This window comes from Barbus barbus, assembly GCF_936440315.1.
Source record: "Barbus barbus genome assembly, chromosome: 2".
Taxonomy (NCBI): Eukaryota; Metazoa; Chordata; class Actinopteri; order Cypriniformes; family Cyprinidae; genus Barbus; species Barbus barbus.
Window position 1 is genome coordinate 42,127,938 of NC_136730.1, and position 18,665 is coordinate 42,146,602.

An 18,665-nucleotide genomic window follows, 5' to 3' on the forward strand; every position below is an offset into this window, starting at 1 on the left:
ATGATGGCAAAATCTTGGATCAGTTCATTGACCTGGCCATTTGGATTGACAATCTTATTCGTTCCCGACGTCAACCTCGTTCCTCCTCGGCTCCAGTCGGCACTCCAGTTCCATTCTCTAACTCTGAACCCATGCAGATCGGATTCACTCACCTCAGTGAGGAGGAGAGAGAGAGACGCATGCGCAGGAATCTATGTCTGTATTGCGGACTCTCAGGACATAAGAGGGCTACCTGTCCCACTTGGCCATCTCGCAACCCCCTGGCGGTGAGTTCTAATTTGAATCCATCCACTGTTCTAGAAATACCAGTCACTCTAACTTTCGACGGGCAGATCACGGAGGCTAAGGCTTTAATAGATTCTGGAGCTGCGGGAAATTTCATTGATGCTAGTTTTGCCAAAGCTTACAACATTCCTCTTGTCCCCTGTGCATCCCATCTGGCAGTGGCAGCGCTAGACGGTCGCCCGCTGGGTTCTGGCCGGTTTCAATTCATCACCGAGGACATTCAATTAAGCGTTGGAGTTCTTCACACCGAATCCATCAGCTTATTTGTTTTCTCATCACCGCAGACTCCAATCATCCTGGGATTACCCTGGCTAGAGAAACACAATCCTTCAATCTCCTGGTCCGAAAGGCAAATTACTCAGTGGTCAGAATCCTGCCGACAGAATTGCCGGCAGGAATTCTACCTCAGCCCAAAAAGTGACATGCACGCACGAATTACCGCTCCTCTCAATTCCCAATCAAGAACTCATCATTCCATCCTCCATCATCCTCGCACCCATTCAATGGGATATTATGACGGAAATCACTAACGCCCACAACACTGAACCTCCACCAGCCGAGACTCCACCTAACCTCACATATGTGCCCCAAGCTCTACGACAACGAGTCCTTAGTTGGGTCCATTCAACCCCCAGTTCAGGACATCCAGGTATAACAGCCACACTTCAACTAATGAATAACCGATTTTGGTGGCCTTCCATTCAGCCTGAAACGATCGCCTTCGTCAAGAACTGTGTTATATGCAACATCTCCAAATCACCTCATCAGTTGCCTGCTGGTCTGCTCCATCCATTACCCATACCACAACGTCCATGGTCACACATAGCCATTGATTTTGTGACGGACCTCCCAGCCTCACAGGGCCATACCACCATCCTCACCGTTATTGATCGCTTTTCCAAAGCCTGCCATCTGATACCTTTACCCAAACTGCCCCCAGCCTTTGAGATCGCTGAGTCTCTGTGAAATTACATCTTCAGGTTTTACGGTCTTCCCGAGGATGTGGTCTCGGATCGAGGTCCCCAGTTCACCTCACGAGTATGAACAGCATTCTGCCAGAAACTCGATATCAATGTAAGACTCACTTCCGGTTATCATCCCCAATCCAATGGCCAGGTGGAACGCCTCAATCAGGAACTCACTCGATTCCTTCGCTCATATTGCCATAGAAACCAGTCCGACTGGAGCCGCTACCTATTCTGGGCCGAATATGCACAAAACTCACTCTACAAACCTGCTACTGGAATCACTCCCTTCCAATGCACTCTGGGATTCCAACCTCCTCCCTTCCCCTGGTCGGGGGAACCCTCAGAACTCCCTGCAGTCAACTCATGGTTACAGGTTACAGCGACGTGAGGAGACATGGAATGAGGCTCATACCCATCTCCAGAGAGCAGTTCGTCGTTCCACTGAACAAGCCAATCGTCGACGATGCATCAATCCCACTTATCAACCTGGTCAGTGGGTCTGGCTGTCTACTCGGGACCTTCGTCTCCGACTACCCTGCAAGAAGCTCAGTGCCAGGTACGTGGGTCCATTCAAAATCCTCAGACAAATAACTCCTGTTTCCTTTCGTTTGGCTCTACCTGCTCATTACCGTATCTCACCCACTTTTCATGTCTCCCTGCTCAAGCCCGCTGGTGGTCTGAGAGGAGCGGAGGTCCAGGAGGAGGCTGGTGACCAGAGGGCTCCTCCCATGATCATAGATGGCGAGGAGGCATATCAAGTCCAAGAGATTATGGACTCTCGTCGCCGGGGCAGGATACTTCAGTATCTAGTGGACTGGGAGGGGTACGGCCCGGAGGAACAATCATGGGTCAGTGCGGAGAACATCTTGGACCCTTCTCTTACCGCAGACTTTCATCGAGACCATCCGGATAGGCCGGCCCCGAAACCCCGTGGAAGACCCCGGCGTCGTTTGCCTCGCCCTCACCTGAGTATTAACTCTGTCATTCGGACTTCATTTCCCATCACATCCCGTACCTGAGACTGATTACCTCCACAGGTGTTCCCCATTGTCTGGTCTAATCTGCTCCATCCTTGCTCTCATTGCAAAGTCTTGTTCTTGCCATGCAGACATTTCTGAGCGTTTATCCCGTGTTTGATTACCTGTTGCCGACCTGGACTGTTTACCCATTTATGAAAGAACTCTGCCTGCCTAATCTGACTCTGCCTGCCTTGCTGATCTGTTTTGTTATCTGTCTTCCGCCTGCCCAGACCTCTAGCCCGAACTCTGTTTATGATTCTGCCCTGCCTACGTGGTACCTGACGCCTGTGATTGACTTATGCTTGTATGACCATTCTTGTGTGATAATAAAGCTGCACATGGATCTTAAAGACACTGCCTCCTCGTTACAATTTCTTTGGAAATTCAATCATTTACAAACATTTAAACATTTAAAATATTAAATATTGTTTTGGTTAGTTTATGGATATCTTAAAAATACCTAAATTTTTTTGAAAATGTAACTGATGCAGCTTGTCAGTGTTGTTAACGTTGACTTGACTAAAATGAAAATGTTTATTTATTTATTAATGCTAATTCAAATAAATCTGAAAAAAAATATTAGATTAAAAAAATTAAATTTAAAATCTTAAATGTTGCATTGGCAGCTAACTGAAACAAAATAAATGTAAGTTCAAGTACTAAAATTAAAACTAAATAAAACTAAATAGAAATATTTAAAAGCTAATAAAAATGAAAAATGCACAAAACAAAATTACTATAACTTGTACCAAATTAAAAAGAAAACTGAAAATATAAAAATAAAAGCTAGCTAAAAATATTAGGATACTAAAATAGTAATAAATAACATGATACAGTGTACTAAATGATTATTACATTCATATACCACGGTAACCTAAAAGAGAACTGAGGTATTATAATCTAAAACATGCTAATACCTTGGTACCAGTTACATAAACATCTCTAGTCATCAATCCTAAAAAAATACAAACAAATTGTTAATTGGATGAAATAAGAAGTACAACCCGAATTCCGGAAATGTTGGGACTTTTTTGAATAAAATGAAATGTTGGGACTTTTTTGAATAAAATTTGAATAAAATGAAAACTAAAAGACTTTCAAATCACATGAGCCAATATTTTATTCGCAATAGAACATAGATAACAAATGTTTAAACTGAGAAATTTTACAATTTTATGCACAAAATGAGCTAATTTCAAATTTGACGCCTGCTACAGCTCTCAAAATAGTTGGGACGGAGGCATGTTTATCATGGTGTAGCATCTTCTCTTCTTTCCAAAACCGTTTGAAGACGTCTAGGTGTCGAGGTTATGAGTTTCTGGAGTTTCGGTGATGGAATTTGGTCCCATTCTTGCCTGATATAGGTTAGTATCTGCTGAAGAGTTCGGGGTCGTCTTTGACGTATTTTTCATTTAATGATGCGCCAAATGTTCTCTGTAGGTGAAGGATCTGGACTGCAGGAAGGCCAATTCAGCACCCGGACTCTTCTACTACGAAGCCATGCTGTTGTAATAGCTGCAGTATGTGGTTTTGCATTGTCCTGCTGAAATACACGTCGTCTCGAGGGGAGCATATGTTGCTCTAAAACCTTCATATACCTTTCAGCATTCATAGTGCCTTCCAAAACATGCAAGGTGCCCATACCGTATGCACTTATGCACCCCCATACCATCAGAGATGCTGGCTTTTGAACTGAATGCTGATGACGCACTGGAAGGTCTCCCTCCTCTTTAGCCCGAAGGACACGGCGTCCGTGATTTCCAACAAGAATGTCAAATTTGGACTCGTCTGACCATAAAACACTTTAACACTTTGACATGGTCCATTTTAAATGAGCCTTGACCCACAGGACACGACGGAGCTTCTGGACCATGTTCACATATGGCTTCTTTTTTGCATGATAGAGCTTTAGTTGGCGTCTGCAGATGGCACGGTGGATTGTGTTTACCGATAGTGGTTTCTGGAAGTATTCCTGGGCCCATTCAGTAATGTCAATGACAGAATCATGCCGATGAGTGATGCAGTGTTGTCTGAGGGCCCGAAGACCACAAGCTTCCAACAAAGGTCTTCAGTCTTGTCCCTTACGCACAGAGAGTTCTCCAGTTTCTCTGAATCTTTTGATGATGTTATGCCCTGTAGATGATGAGATTTGCAAAGCCTTTTCAATTTCATCCCTTTTATAGCTAATCATGTTACAGACCTGATGTCAGTTAACTTAATTAGTTACTAGATATTCTCCCAGCTGAATCTTTACAAAATTTCTTGCCTTTTCAGCCCTTTGTTGCCCCCGTGCCAACTTTTTTGAGACCTGTAGCGGGCATCAAATTTGAAATGAGCTCATTTAGTGGATAAAAGTGTAAAATTTCTCAGTTTAAACATTTGTTATGTTCTCTATGTTCTATTGTAAATAAAATATTGGCTCATGTGATTTGAAAGCCATTTAGTTTTCATTTTATTAAAAAAAAAAATTTTTTTTTTAAACATTTCCAGGATTCGGGTTGTAATTAAGATCAATTACTATGCAATAGTAACATTTATCCAGTAGGATTTTAATTGATTGTTAGAGGATTTTTTTTTGGTCCCTTTATGCTCATAATTTTGAAGGATGTTTTGTGAAGTCATGATTTAGACATGCATAAAGAGCATTAGTTGAATTTACCACACAGATATCTACTGATTTTAAAGGATAAGTTCACTTTTAGAATAAAAATATCCTGACAATTTCCTCACCCCATGTCATCCAAGATGTTCATGACTTTCTTTCTTCAGTCGCAAAAAAAATTAGTTTTTTTGAGGAAAGCATTCCAGGATTTTGCTCCATATAGTGGACTTCAATGGTGGCCAACGAATTGAAAGTCCAAAATGTCGAGGAATAAGGGTCTTATCTAGCGAAATAATGTCATTTTCTTAAAAAAAAAAAAATGTATTCACTTTTATTTGAGGATATATATGATATGAGGATAGTTTTACTCAAATGAAACGGTCAAATGCTCATGAAGCGACTCTCAGTGCAGTTCTGGAGATGTTGTTCATGTATTAATGTCCTCATTTAGTGAGACGAAAGACATTAATATCACCGCAAGCATCACATGCGGTTTAGTACGAGTAGTACACAAAACCCTGCGTCTGCGCCATTCATTAACACAGACATGCAGAATTCATATTTAAATAGTCGTTTTGTGGCTTAATATTTACAAATACTAGTGGGAGTGCAATCTGTAACCTATTACATCTCCAAAGTAACCTTCCCAACACTGGCAAATTATCTGCTAATTTTTATTCTGGAAGTGAACTTATCCTTCAAATTCTTATCCTTCCTTATCCTGTTTGTCTGATAATGTTTTATTGAGCTGGAATGGTTGTGTTTCTCTGCAGAATTCATGAGGAGCCCGTGTGTTGAAGCAGGACTCATTCCTCCTCTGGTTCAGCTGCTAAACTGTAAGGACCAGGAAATACTGCTCCAGACAGGACGAGCCCTCGGCAACATCTGCTACGACAGCCGTAAGTGCCCATTATCACTCCCTGAGCCTCTCCCGGCCCCACCGCATCGACTGTGAGATATCTCAGAGTGTCTGGGGTGATCTGAAGGGGAGCTGCTGCTACAGTTGTCTGAATGAGTGACATGAGGCAGGCAGAGCAGCTGATAGTTGAGCGAGAAGATGTCTAGCTAAACTTTTCCTGCTCTTTTTCATTTCGCACATGATTTCCAAAGGTAATTGTACAAAAGCTTATACCATTGCTGAATTCTTGATTCTGATTGGTTGACGACCCAATAGCTTTGGGCGATATGCTAAATTTTCATATCGTTTTATCGTCAGCCTGTGAGATCGCGATTCACTACATTATTTATTTACATTACATTATTTTACATTACACTACTAATTATTTATTTATTTACTTAGTTTTATTGCCGGAAAGTGAACCAACTCCAGCATAAGTCTTAAAGCAGCCTAATATGACTGAATTTGTATTTAACAGAACAATTTAAGTTATTAATCATAAGGCTTACATTTCCTCAGTTATTCAAAAATCAGCTACAGAAAACGAGCAAAGAACATGATAACTGACTTCAGTCTAGCGCGAGTTTATGCACTTTAAATAACACTCCCGTAATAATCAGTGAAGCTGTCTACACTGTCTGATGAATAAATCTCTTACACTTACACCACACATACATCTACACGTTGTTGTTCATGATGAGAGAATTTGCGAGTCAACTATCAGCTATCGGCACACTACGAATGAATGTGTTGGAAGAGGAATAATTTGACTCTATTGAATTATTGAATTCATGCACACTTTCGCATCAATAATTAACTAGTCCATTGGTAATTATTTTGTACATGAATCATATTGATGACCTAGCAGTGGTTGATAATTGAGATTATATCACATTTTTTTTCTCCCTTAGTTGTAGAGAGAGTGAACAAATATTTATGGCTGTAATGTTTTTCTTTATTTGGCCGCTTTGTAATCTTAACAGTACAGTGGTGTGAGCCGTATTGACATGTACTGTATGTTGTAGATGTCTTCTTAAACCTTTGGGACGAGTCGAGTTTAGGGAAACTAAAAAAAGCTTTGTCTGGATGAAAATCGCGAAGAGTGACAATCCCAAGAGTGCATCTGAGCGTGGCGTCGAGGAGCTCTCAGGATCGAGCGATTTTGACTGATGGAAAGACGAGGACGCAGACATTTTTCTGCAGATTTATTGAATTAATCCAGTGACTCCCATCTGTGGCTATTTAAACCTATAAAACATAAAACCAAAAATTTGTTTCTCAAAGTGTGATTTTTATTTATTTATTTTTTTACTCTATTTATGTTTATATTAGTGTACTGCTATGTAATAACTTTGACAAATTCACTTTTAATGGGTATATACAATTTAAAATTTACAGTTGAAAAATATTGCTTACTAATCCGGCACTGCATAGATTGTTTTTCAATCAGATGCTCTCTAGAGCGAGGATGTCTCTCCCCTAACACCACCTGCCACCAATTAACAGGCAACAAATCATGCTTCATTTCTGTGCGGTAACTAGCCTGTTGGCTTTAAAAAAAGGGACGAGCATGTTATAATGCACCACCTAAACTTCATGTTTAATAAAAAATACATCAAAAATGAGAAAGAAAACTGCAGTTTTATGCTGCTGCTGATATAATGAGTCTTCAGCTCATGTGAACGCGCTCAATATTTTTTACAGTGTACCTTTAAAACAGTTTATTTCTTTGTGTATGTATTTATTTATCTGTTTGTTTGTTGCTAATATGTAGAGAAGGCCAATTCCAACACACAGGAAAAAAAAATCATAAATATGACAGTGTACTAAATAATAGTTTTGATATAAAGAGTCGAAAAGTCTCAAAAATTCAATAAAGTAAAAAAAAGTCATAATTGTGAATTCGTATTTTAGATTTGATTTTGACTTTGTCATACTTATGACTTTAATGTCATTAATTTGAATTTTATTTCATAATTGGTATCTCATTTATTTTTACTTTCTATTTCAAAATTATGACTTAGTACCTCATCTCATTTTGACTTTTTACTATCTAATTGTGACTTAGTTTCAAATAATATATATAATATTCGTATAATATCAACTTTTTATGTCACAATTGTCACAGTCACTTAGTATCTCATTATATTTTATGTCACAATTATGACTTAGTATGTCATACTTTTTGATTTATAATTTAGTATATCATAATTAAAAAAAAATTTTTGTCATATATATGACTTTCTATATACATAAGTCAGATAGAGGTATATTTCTACAGCAGTGCCAGCACAGACATTAAAGGGTTACTCCACCCCAAAATAAAAGTCATTAATCACTTACCCCCATGTCGTTCCAAACCTGTAAAAGCTTTGTTCGTCTTCAGAACACAATTTTAGATATTTTGGATGACGACCCGGAAGCTTGTGACTGTCCCATTGACTGCCAAACAACTAACACTGTCAAGGCCCAGAAAAGTATGAAAAACATAATCAAAATAGTCCATCTGCCATCAGGGTTCAATCTGAATGTTATGAAGCGACGAGAATAGTTTTTGTACGCAAAGGGAAAAAAAAGACTTTTATTCAACAATTCGTCTCCTCTGCAAACTGCGTTTGCTGATCTGTGTCAGCCGCACCACACGGATACGTCTTTTACCTTTATTTACGCTTTGATTTTTACGTAAACGGCGCATCTGTGTGGCACGGCTGACACAGAACAGCGTACGCTATTTGCATCAAGCAGATACTCTCCAAAATGGAGCTACGCTCACCCAGAGGAGATGAATTGTTGAATAAAAGTCGTTTTGTTTTATTTGCGTACAAAAACTATTCTCGTCGCTTCATAACATTCAGATTGAACCCCCTTTGGCAGTCAATGGGACAGTCACAAGCCTCCTGGTTTTTCATCCAAAATATCTTAAATTGTGTTCTGAAGACGAACGAGATGGGGGTAAGTGATTAATGACAAAATTTTCATTTTGGGGTGGAGTAACCCTTTAATATGATAAGATATAAACACAGATTCATGTTTTGTTGCAAAACTGAATTGACAAATAATTATATAAAATAATTTGTTCTTTAATTACTATTTGAATGTTCTTTAATACTGATATGTATTACTAGCAGTTAAGTAAAAAGTGATGATAACTGTTCAATTTAGTTGATTTATGTGGCTACTAACAGAGAGACACAGATGGCATTGCATTAGGAGCCACAGATGTGTTTAATGGTGAAGCTGAACTTGATCCTGGATGGCTCTGACCCTTTGACAGAGATGTCACCGTCATGCATTTCACTCACGGGCTTCGTCGACTTGCAAACCCTACGCAGTAGCTGTCTTTTTCACCGCACAGCGTCCAAAACCAATCAAAGGAGCCTGTTTGGGAATCGTTCAATGTCTTTGTTTTCAGTATTCAGATCTTTTACTTTGTTTTGTTGCATCTAAATCACGTCCTCTGTCTTCCTGATTTGTGTGGTTGAAGGCAGTTGTCGTAGACTCTGCGTGGGCAAGCATCAGTGTAAACAAACCTGAAACAATGTTCAGACCAGCTAAGCTGACTCATGTGTGACACACAAAAACCATTATCTGGTCACAGAGCTTACTGGAAGTCTTAGCTTAAATATAAATCTCCGGTGCAGGTTAAGACAGCGTTTTGTTTCTGTGACAAGTATGTCTAAAAATGGAATTAAAGTGCTGTGGAAGAGACTGAACGTCAGATTCATGATTCACTTTTATTTAGGTATTCAAAGCATGTTGTAATGCAGGACAGTGAAGACAGGAGACTTGGGGATGGGCTTTTATTTTTTAGTTTGGCTAGTAAGCAACAACCCTCCCACCACATAGCAAGATGCTAAAAACATCAACAACATCGTAGTGTTGTGCCTTTGAGTTTTGCACAGGCAATCAGCAGTCATATTTTAGTATTATTAATATACTGTTTCATTATTTACTTATTGTGAATGAGCTTTTTTATATTTTCGATTTTTGTTGTAATTTTAGGTGGTTTTTGTAATTTTAGGTGGTTCTCCTTTTTATTCATTTTGTAGTATTTCTAGCATTCATTTATTTTTATTTGAGTACTTCAGCTTAAAATTATTTTGTTACATTTAGTTAGTTGCAAATGCTAAATTTTCATTTAACTTTGAGTTTTTCATCTATTATTATATTTTATTATTTTTTTAACTACCCCCCCAAAATTTTATTATTATTTTTAATATTATATTTTTAAGATCTCCATAAACCAGCCAGTGAAAAAAGATTTTATGTGCTGAATGTTTACATTTCCAGAGTAAATAATGGCTTCTTGTGGAGATTTTAATGCACAAGAACTTGTTCATTTTCTTTGTGTTATAACCTCCACCAACATATTTTCTTGATGATTTTGGTGCTTTTAAATCATTTTTTTGTGTTTATTTATGTTGTCCATTAACCTTGGCCTGCAGTTGATCCCGTAGGAGTGAGATTCATCTGTGCACATTTTCCAAAAATGTTATTAAACTGCAATATCTTACTGCACACTTACCTTTGAAAATGACTTTTGGTTTTTATCCGACATCACCACACAAATGCTAGCGTAAGAAAAATATTTTTAAATCATTTTAAATCTAGGTATGACCAGATTTAAAGGTTGTAGGTTGTTTTTACAAGGTGTCTTTTAGGTCAGGACTTACACATGGATATTTATTAAAAGGTGAGGAACCACCATCATGCATATTTTATTAAATTGTACTGTTTTTAATGTAAATAGAGGTGAGTTTAACCGATTTATTTAAAAATGTATCACCTGAATGCATTTTCAAATTTTTGTCTAGTGTAGATTTGAAATGTCTTTTATAATTTTTTGTTAATTGTATACCTTGTGTAATTTATTCTGAGATGGCCATGAAAATAGCCTTGATGCTGGCATGGCGTAAATAAATAAACATCACCACACCATAACATTTAAACTTTTCCAGATGCTACTGTTGTGTTTTAACCAATGTATAAGGTCGAGTCCCACCCTACATTTGTTTTTCTCGCCGAATAGCATTTTTCTCTCTAAATACATCATGCTACAAAAGTAAATTAGGTTGCATATTTCATTTCATGTTGCTTTTAAAACCTTTTGAGTACTCATAATTTAGACCTTTTATTTTGCTGCTATAACCACCATGTAGCTGACAGTCAGAAGATCCAGTTACGCTCTTGACTTTGATGCTCTGTGTAAATAATGCTGGACTCCGCTGGACCTCGCCGTCTCTGGATCTTTTAACACCTTCCCTTGTTAGTGATTCTGTTGCAGTCTGGATTTTGTGTGCTGTGCTTCTGCTGCACTTCTGGTCTCTGGTTTTGCCTTTAGTTACGTCTGCATCTCATGACAGCTGTAAACAAATCCAGTGCTGGAATAATGTGCATTTTCAGCAGACAGTTTTTGATCTCATTTGCTCTTCTTTTATCTCAAAATGCTTATTTTCTTGTGTTCTCCATGTAACGTTATCAGTTGTCATATTACATTCCATAAGGATGCATTCATGAATATCTCAGCCTGTTCCTCCATTAAAGGAATAGTTCAACCAAAAAGGAAAAGTCTGCGACTGAATCATGCGAATCGTTCGGGAAGACTTGAACTATTCCTTTAACACCCTCTTTTCTGTCATTCTGTTCCTGGTTGATGTTTCTTTGTGTCATTGGTTGCCTTTTTTATTGTTTATTTCTTTTTTTATGTGACCTCTTTGTTTTGCAGATGAGGGCAGAAGTGCAGTTGACGCAGCGGGCGGTGCTCAGATAGTTGCCGAGCACATTAAGTCTCTGGCCGAAAGCACTGACCCGGCCACCGGGAAGCTCTTGACTGTCTTTTGTGGCATGCTGATGAACTATAGCAATGATAATGGTAATGACCGATCCCCCAAACCAGGCGATATTTTTGAATGGTCCCTTATTGGTATAGTCTGAGATGTTCTCTAAATTATTCACGTGTTAATCAATACTACATAGATAAGGCAACTTTTTATCTCATTCTCTATAAAAACAGACGTGTTTTGATTTGAGTCTGACGACAGTATTTCCTCACAGTTGAACATTACCGGTAATATCTGTAGGGGACCACTCTAAGAAAGCCTATGTGTTGTTTAACTTCTCCTGTGTATTCTGAATCTAATGTCTTTCACCGATTTGACATGATAAGCTCCTTTTGTGTGGTGATTAGCTTCCATGTCCTTTGCAGCTGGTGGTGTTAATGTTTAGTAATGTTATGAATTCAGCTGTCTTGCTTTTTTTTATGACCATCAATAATAAACTTTTGCAGTAGCAAAAAAAAAAATTAAATATTATTTTTTTTAATTATATAAGCTGATTTTTTTATATTGTTTATTTGAAATGATTTAATAAAATGTTTTTTAATTTAAAACCCTTTTTAAAATATATATTTAGATTTTATTTTCAAAAGAAGCTGTGTATTTGACTAAAAAAACAGAAAACAAAATCATGAAGAAAAACATGGCACTGTGCACTTTTTTTTTTTTTGATCAGTCATTCACTGACTTGATGTAATTTTATTGGGGATTGGCTTAAAAAATAAATCCCTTTAATCGAAGAATCCAACATGCAGGTTGACAACTTCCAGAGCTGAATGCTCCAGCTGAGCAACTGCCATTGAGATGAATGGAAATCAAAGCACATAGCTTTCCACCAATTATCTCTTGTTTGGACTGCTAAAACAAACAGAGCAGTGTTTTGATTGGCTGTTCATATTAAAATAGAATTTTACCATTTAAGAAATGACACTCTTCACATTTAAAATAATAGTTCATCCGGTATACATATTTGGGACACATCCTATAGTTTTCAGTGTCTGTATCATGCATGCCCAGGAGGTTACATAATGCTCTGGCCTTGTGCTATTCAGCAGTGCAGTGCATTGTTTAATATTTAAGGGAATGCAGACAGTGTATTTACATCTTTGTGACTTGATGTCCTTGAATAATTGATGGACAGGCCAAGCCCTGCTTCCCTTTGCCGGCAAGGCTTGAAATGGTAATAGCTTTTTTCGATCTATTACACCTCGCTTCCAGAGGCTAGTGCAAATCAACAAATTTAGGTCAGGCGTTTTAGTTTTCGGTTTCCTGATGAAAATAAATGGTGAGATATGATTTTAATGGAAGAGAACAGCCAGCGGGCTGCTTATTATTGCTGAATATCATCCTCACGCTGTTTTGAACCAGTCTTTTCTTTCCCTCATCTCTCTTTCTCTCAAATGTTGTGTCATGTAACAGATTGCTTTTCCTTGCAAAGTGTATGTTTTAACCTAGAGCCTGTCATCATGTTTACTAAGCCACCAAGATAAATGACTCATCTAATCACATAAGCTTATCACTTTGGATGTTTTATGTACATCTTTCACTGTACTTGCCTGGCCAGAACATTTTTTTAATATATATATATCTCGACAACGAATATACTTACTGAACCGTAATGTCTCTCATTGCTGATTCATTCCCTTGTGAAGAAGCAGCACACTTTATAATATTTTTAAAAATAGTAATTATTACTAAATGTAATGCTAATTGCAATAAAATGAAATTTGTTTACATTTATATTAAATGCTATTAGCAGAATTTTAGAGTGCTTTTTTAACCCACATAAGTACCTCTTAAAGCCATATTACGTTCATGAACACGGCATATTTATGTACTTTTTTGCTTCATATCTGTTATTTTAGCCTGCCTGAGAGGCTATATTGACCACTCAGCATCCAGGGATGGAATTATCCTTTTAATTGCATGTGTTTGTGTTATTTATATTGTAAAGAGTAAAGTAATTCAAGTAAAGTAATATTCAGTTATTTTGTGATGGCTGATTTTTGCTCTTTGTAAACTGTCAGTGTTATAGCTTTCTGCTCTACTGAAAAATAAAGTACTTAAAGCATTTAAATCTTACATGAGCTTTAGATGAGTTGCAAATACTTTGCAGTTCTTTTAAGAAACGTGACTCATTCTCCATCAGTGAGATCTGCAGGTCCACGGTTGACATTTCCTTGACGTGATTTAGGCTTCGATTACTGGCAGGAGTTCCTCAATGATTTCTGGCTAATGTCTAGTTCTGCCAAGGCTTGTTATGTTGTGTTTTCTCATTTGATACATTTAGCCAATAGCTATTGCTCAAATGTTCCTCTTGCTCAGACCAGCAAAGCTTCTGTGGTCGATAAAGCAAATAACAAGCAATTATGTAGTAGGGAAGAAGCATTTTGGACTGTAAACTGTTTATCAAATGTGATGAAGGGACTTCTGTTGCATAAATGTTTTAAAGGTTATGTGCTACAATTCTTTGTACCAAACTCTGCTTCCATGGCCTATCATACTCAATAACATTTTCTCCTTTTTAACTGTGGATGTTTTCCTATGCCTGGGTCGTCGTCTTTAACACAGCTCTCTGCTGTCTCAGCTGCTGTCTCCTCTTTGCTTCGTTGAATTTACTGATCAACATCTGCTTCCTGACAAATTGATGGCACCAGATGTGTGCCGTGCCGCCCACATCTTTGTGTCTCATCAAAACATTTTTAGACAAACTGAAACATCTTTTCACTGGGTATTTAAGGGGTTACTTGTGCAGCATTGCAAAATATGTCTGTTAGTAAACATAAACAAGACATAAAATTTTACATTTAGTGAGCTTTAAGATTAAAATAAGTAGTGGTTGACTAGTATTTATTTTTATTTATGGCCAATACCGATATCTTAGAGAGCAGGGTGGCCAATGGGTGATATAAAGCCAATATTAAAATAAGTAGTTGTCAACCGATATATATTTTTTTTATGGCCAATACCGATATCTTAGAGAGCAGGGTGACCAATGGACGATATAAAGACAATATTAAAATAAGTAGTTGTCAACCGATATAGATTTTTTTTTTATGGCCAATATCGAAATCTTAGAGAGCAGGGTGACCAATGGACGATATAAAGACAATATTAAAATAAGTAGTTGTCAACCAGTATGTATTTACTTTTTATTTTTTATAGCTGATATCTTAGAGAGCAGGGTGGCCAATGGGTGATATAAAGACAATATTAAAATAAGTAGTTGTCAACCGATATAGATTTTTTTTTATGGCCAATATCGAAATCTTAGAGAGCAGGGTGACCAATGGACGATATAAAGACAATATTAAAATAAGTAGTTGTCAACCAGTATGTATTTACTTTTTATTTTTTATAGCTGATATCTTGGAGAGCGGGGTGACCAATGAGTGATATAAAGCCGATATTAAAATAAGTAGTTGTCAACCGATATTGTTTTTTTTTATGCCTGATACCAATATCTTAAGAGAGCAGGTTGACCAATGACTGAAAAAAAGCCAATGTTACAGTGAGAGAAAAAATTATTTGATCCCCTGCTGATTTTGTACGTTTGCTCACTGACAGAGAAATGATCAGTTTATAATTTTAATGGTAGGTTTATTTGAACAGTGAGAGACAGAATAACAACAAAAAATCCAGAAAAACGCATTTAAAAAAAGTTATAAATTGATTTGCGTTTTGATGAGTGAAATAAGTATTTGAGCCCTGATCAATCAGCAAGATTTTTGGCTCCCAGGTGTCTTTTATACAGGTAAGGAGCTGAGATTAGGATAGCTAGGAAGCTAATCTCAGTTTGTTACCTGTATAAAAGACACCTGTCCACAGATCAATCAGTCAGATACCAAACTCTCCACCATGGCCAAGACCAAAGAGCTGTCCAAGGATGTCAGGGACAAGATTGTAGACCTACACAAGGCTGGAATGGGCTACAAGACCATCGGCAAGCAGCTTGGTGAGAAGGTGACAACAGTTGGTGCGATTATTTGCAAATGGAAGAAACAGAATAACTGTCAATCTCCCTCGGACTGGGGCTCCATGCAAGATCTCACCTCGTGGAGTTTCAATGATCATGAGAACGGTGAGGAATCAGCCCAGAACTACACAGGAGGATCTTGTCAATGATCTCAAGGCAGCTGGGACAATAGTCACCAAAAAAACAATTGGTAACACAGTATGCTGTGAAGGACTGAAATCCTGCAGCGCCCGCAAGGTCCCCCTGCTCAAGAAAGCACATGTACAGGCCCGTCTGAAGTTTGCCAATGATTCAGAGGAGAACTGGGTGAAAGTGTTGTGGTCAGATGAGACCAAAATCCAGCTCTTTGGCATCAACTCAACTCGCCGTGTTTGGAGGAGGAGGAGGAATGCTGTCTATGACCCCAAGAACACCATCCCCACGGTCAAACATGGAGGTGGAAACATTATGCTTTGGGGGTGTTTTTCTGCTAAGGGGACAGGGCCAGGGCATTGAAGCCCGCCAGGGCATTGAAAATGGGTCGTGGATGGGTATTCCAGCATGACAATAACCCAAAACACACGGCCACGGCAACAAAGGAGTGGCTCAAGAAGAAGCACATTAAGGTCCTGGAGTGGCCTAGCCAGTCTCCAGATCTTAATTCCATAGAACATCTGTGGAGGGAGCTGAAGGTTCGAGTTGCCAAACGTCAGCCTCAAATCCTTAATGGCTTGGAGAGGATCTGCAAAGAGGAGTGGGACAAAATCCCTCCTGAGATGTGTGCAAACCTGGTGGCCAACTACAAGAAACGTATGACCTCTGTGACTGCCAACAAGGGTTTTGCCACCAAGTACTAAGTCATGTTTTGCGAAGGGGTTAAATACTTATTTCACTCATTAAAATGCATACAAAACAGGATTTTTTTGTTGTTATTCTGTCTCTCACTGTTCAAAGAAACCTACCAAATTATAGACTGATCAATTCTTTGGCCTATACCAATATCTTGGAGAGCAGGATGGCAAGTGAGCGATATAAAGCCAATGTTAAAATAACTGTCAACTGATATAGTTTTTTTTTTTTACTCAGTAATCTGGTAAATTTGTGCACACTGGGAATTATATTTTCTCAAATGAAGTCCAGGTAAGACTGATTTTACATGCAGTACGTAGTGACATGCCATAGTGGAAAACTATATAGTGCAGCATTCAGTCATTTGAAATCATGGGAAGATTACTCTCACACTGGCCCTCAGACGCTGGCATTTTTAACGCTGTCAAAAAGCTGCTTTTAATACTTTTTGGCCAAACAAGCCGATGCCAGTAATTTAAAAATGCCAAATATCGATTGATAAATTGGTCTCGTTAATATATTAGTCTACCACTAAAAATAAGTCAAAATATCAGTCAAACAGAAAAACTTATAGGCTGATGCTAATCATATAAAAAGGCCAAATATCGGCCGGTATATCGGCCCTGGTAATGTATGTGTTGACCACTAAAATGTCTGCCAGAATCACCAACATTCTCTATAAAATATATTAAAATTTGATGCAAGTTTAATTCTCAGGAAGATTTCTGTTCTAAAAACATTTGGATATTTCTACAGGAAAACAAGTCTGGTTGAACCAAGTATTTTCAGTGGTGAAGGACCTGTGTATGTACATGAAATGTGATGGCTAAGCAGTCCTTTATTCCACTGTGGTCTTGATTTATCTTTCACATTTTCAGGTCAAGATTATATTTTCTGTGCTAGTCTCAGCAAAGCAAATCTCAGAGTAGTATATAATGTGGCTGTCTGTAATACTTTATTAGTTCTTTCAGCCTCTGGCCTGTTTTCAAACATTGCAGGATATAAACCATGTTGAAATCACTCATAACAAGTGATTAATTTTTTGATTTCTTTTAACATAATTCAGTTTTTGAAGATTTGCTGAAGAAATGAATCATGTACATAAAAAAAGAAACTTTGAGTCACGATTAAAAATAAAAGTAATATATTTTGGAAAACATAAATGTATACATGGATATCAGTGAATTACACCAAAATTAAATTTTTGCATTTTACAATTACACTTTTAGTTCATTACATATTTTTAATTCTTTTATTTTTTATATTTTAATTATCTTTTTTTAATTTTGTGCTTTTGTCGTTTTTATTAGTTTATTTTTTCTATATATAGCTTTAACTCATTTTAGTTTTAGTAATTATAATTCTTAAAAATATTTGATTTAATTTCTATTAATTTATTTCTATTAATTCCTAATTTCTGTTAATTTCTCATTTTTGTTCGTGTTTTCGTTTTGTTGTTGTTTTTTTCAATATTTGCATTTCTTAATATTTTATTTAAGCTTTATTTCAGTTACAAAAATTAGTTTGTTTCACTTGTAGTTATCGATAACAACACTGATACAAACTTATTTTAGGTGACTGGTGGCAGATAGAAAGTTACCACATTTTTATTCATTGTGAAGATCATATTATTGTGTGTTGCATTTGATATAAATATTTTTAATTAAAATAAAAATTGCGTTTTGATAAACTCAATTTATTGCAATGTAATTGCCAGAAGAATGATGAATGCATAATACTTATCCATTAATGTAAATGACTAATATATTATCTATGTTGTCAGAAAAGATCTGCCTGAACCAGAATAAAGAGAATCTCCTGTTTTGTCTGTCCTCTCTAGACTCGTTGCAGGCTCAGCTGATCAGCATGGGTGTGATCCCGACACTGGTCAGACTGCTGGGAGTTCATTCTCAAAACACTGCGCTCACCGAGATGTGCCTCATTGCCTTTGGCAACCTGGCAGAGCTTGGTGAGTTACCGATTCGATTCAGTCACAATGCCTACTACATATCCAGATTTTCATATATTAAAATACATCATAACATGTTGGATAATGCTTGCACGTCTCTTTGCCTGAAACTCCTCAAACAGAGTCCAGCAAGGAGCAGTTCGCCTCTACGAATATTGCAGAGGAGCTGGTTCGACTCTTCAGTAAGCAGGTGGAGCATGAGAAGAAGGAGATGATCTTCGAGGTGTTGGCACCACTCGCTGAGAACGGTGAGAGTCGCAGTGATCAACATTAAATAATGATTGAA

General features: G+C 37.6%; 1 protein-coding gene across 4 annotated transcripts in view; it reads left to right on the forward strand.

Moving 5' to 3' along the window:
- The window catches only part of LOC306843391 (rap1 GTPase-GDP dissociation stimulator 1-like), a 48,407-nt gene that overhangs the window by 13,440 nt on the left and 16,302 nt on the right, over nt 1-18,665 (forward strand). For 2 of the 4 annotated variants that reach the window (XM_079374864.1, XM_079374863.1), the window contains exons 4-7: nt 5,648-5,773; nt 11,498-11,644; nt 18,251-18,379; nt 18,502-18,627. In XM_079374864.1, the coding sequence (XP_079230990.1) occupies nt 5,648-5,773; nt 11,498-11,644; nt 18,251-18,379; nt 18,502-18,627 (528 nt within the window). The remainder of the gene's footprint in view (nt 1-5,647; nt 5,774-11,497; nt 11,645-18,250; nt 18,380-18,501; nt 18,628-18,665) is intronic. The other 2 variants (XM_079374866.1, XM_079374865.1) reach the window with 1 other exon arrangement.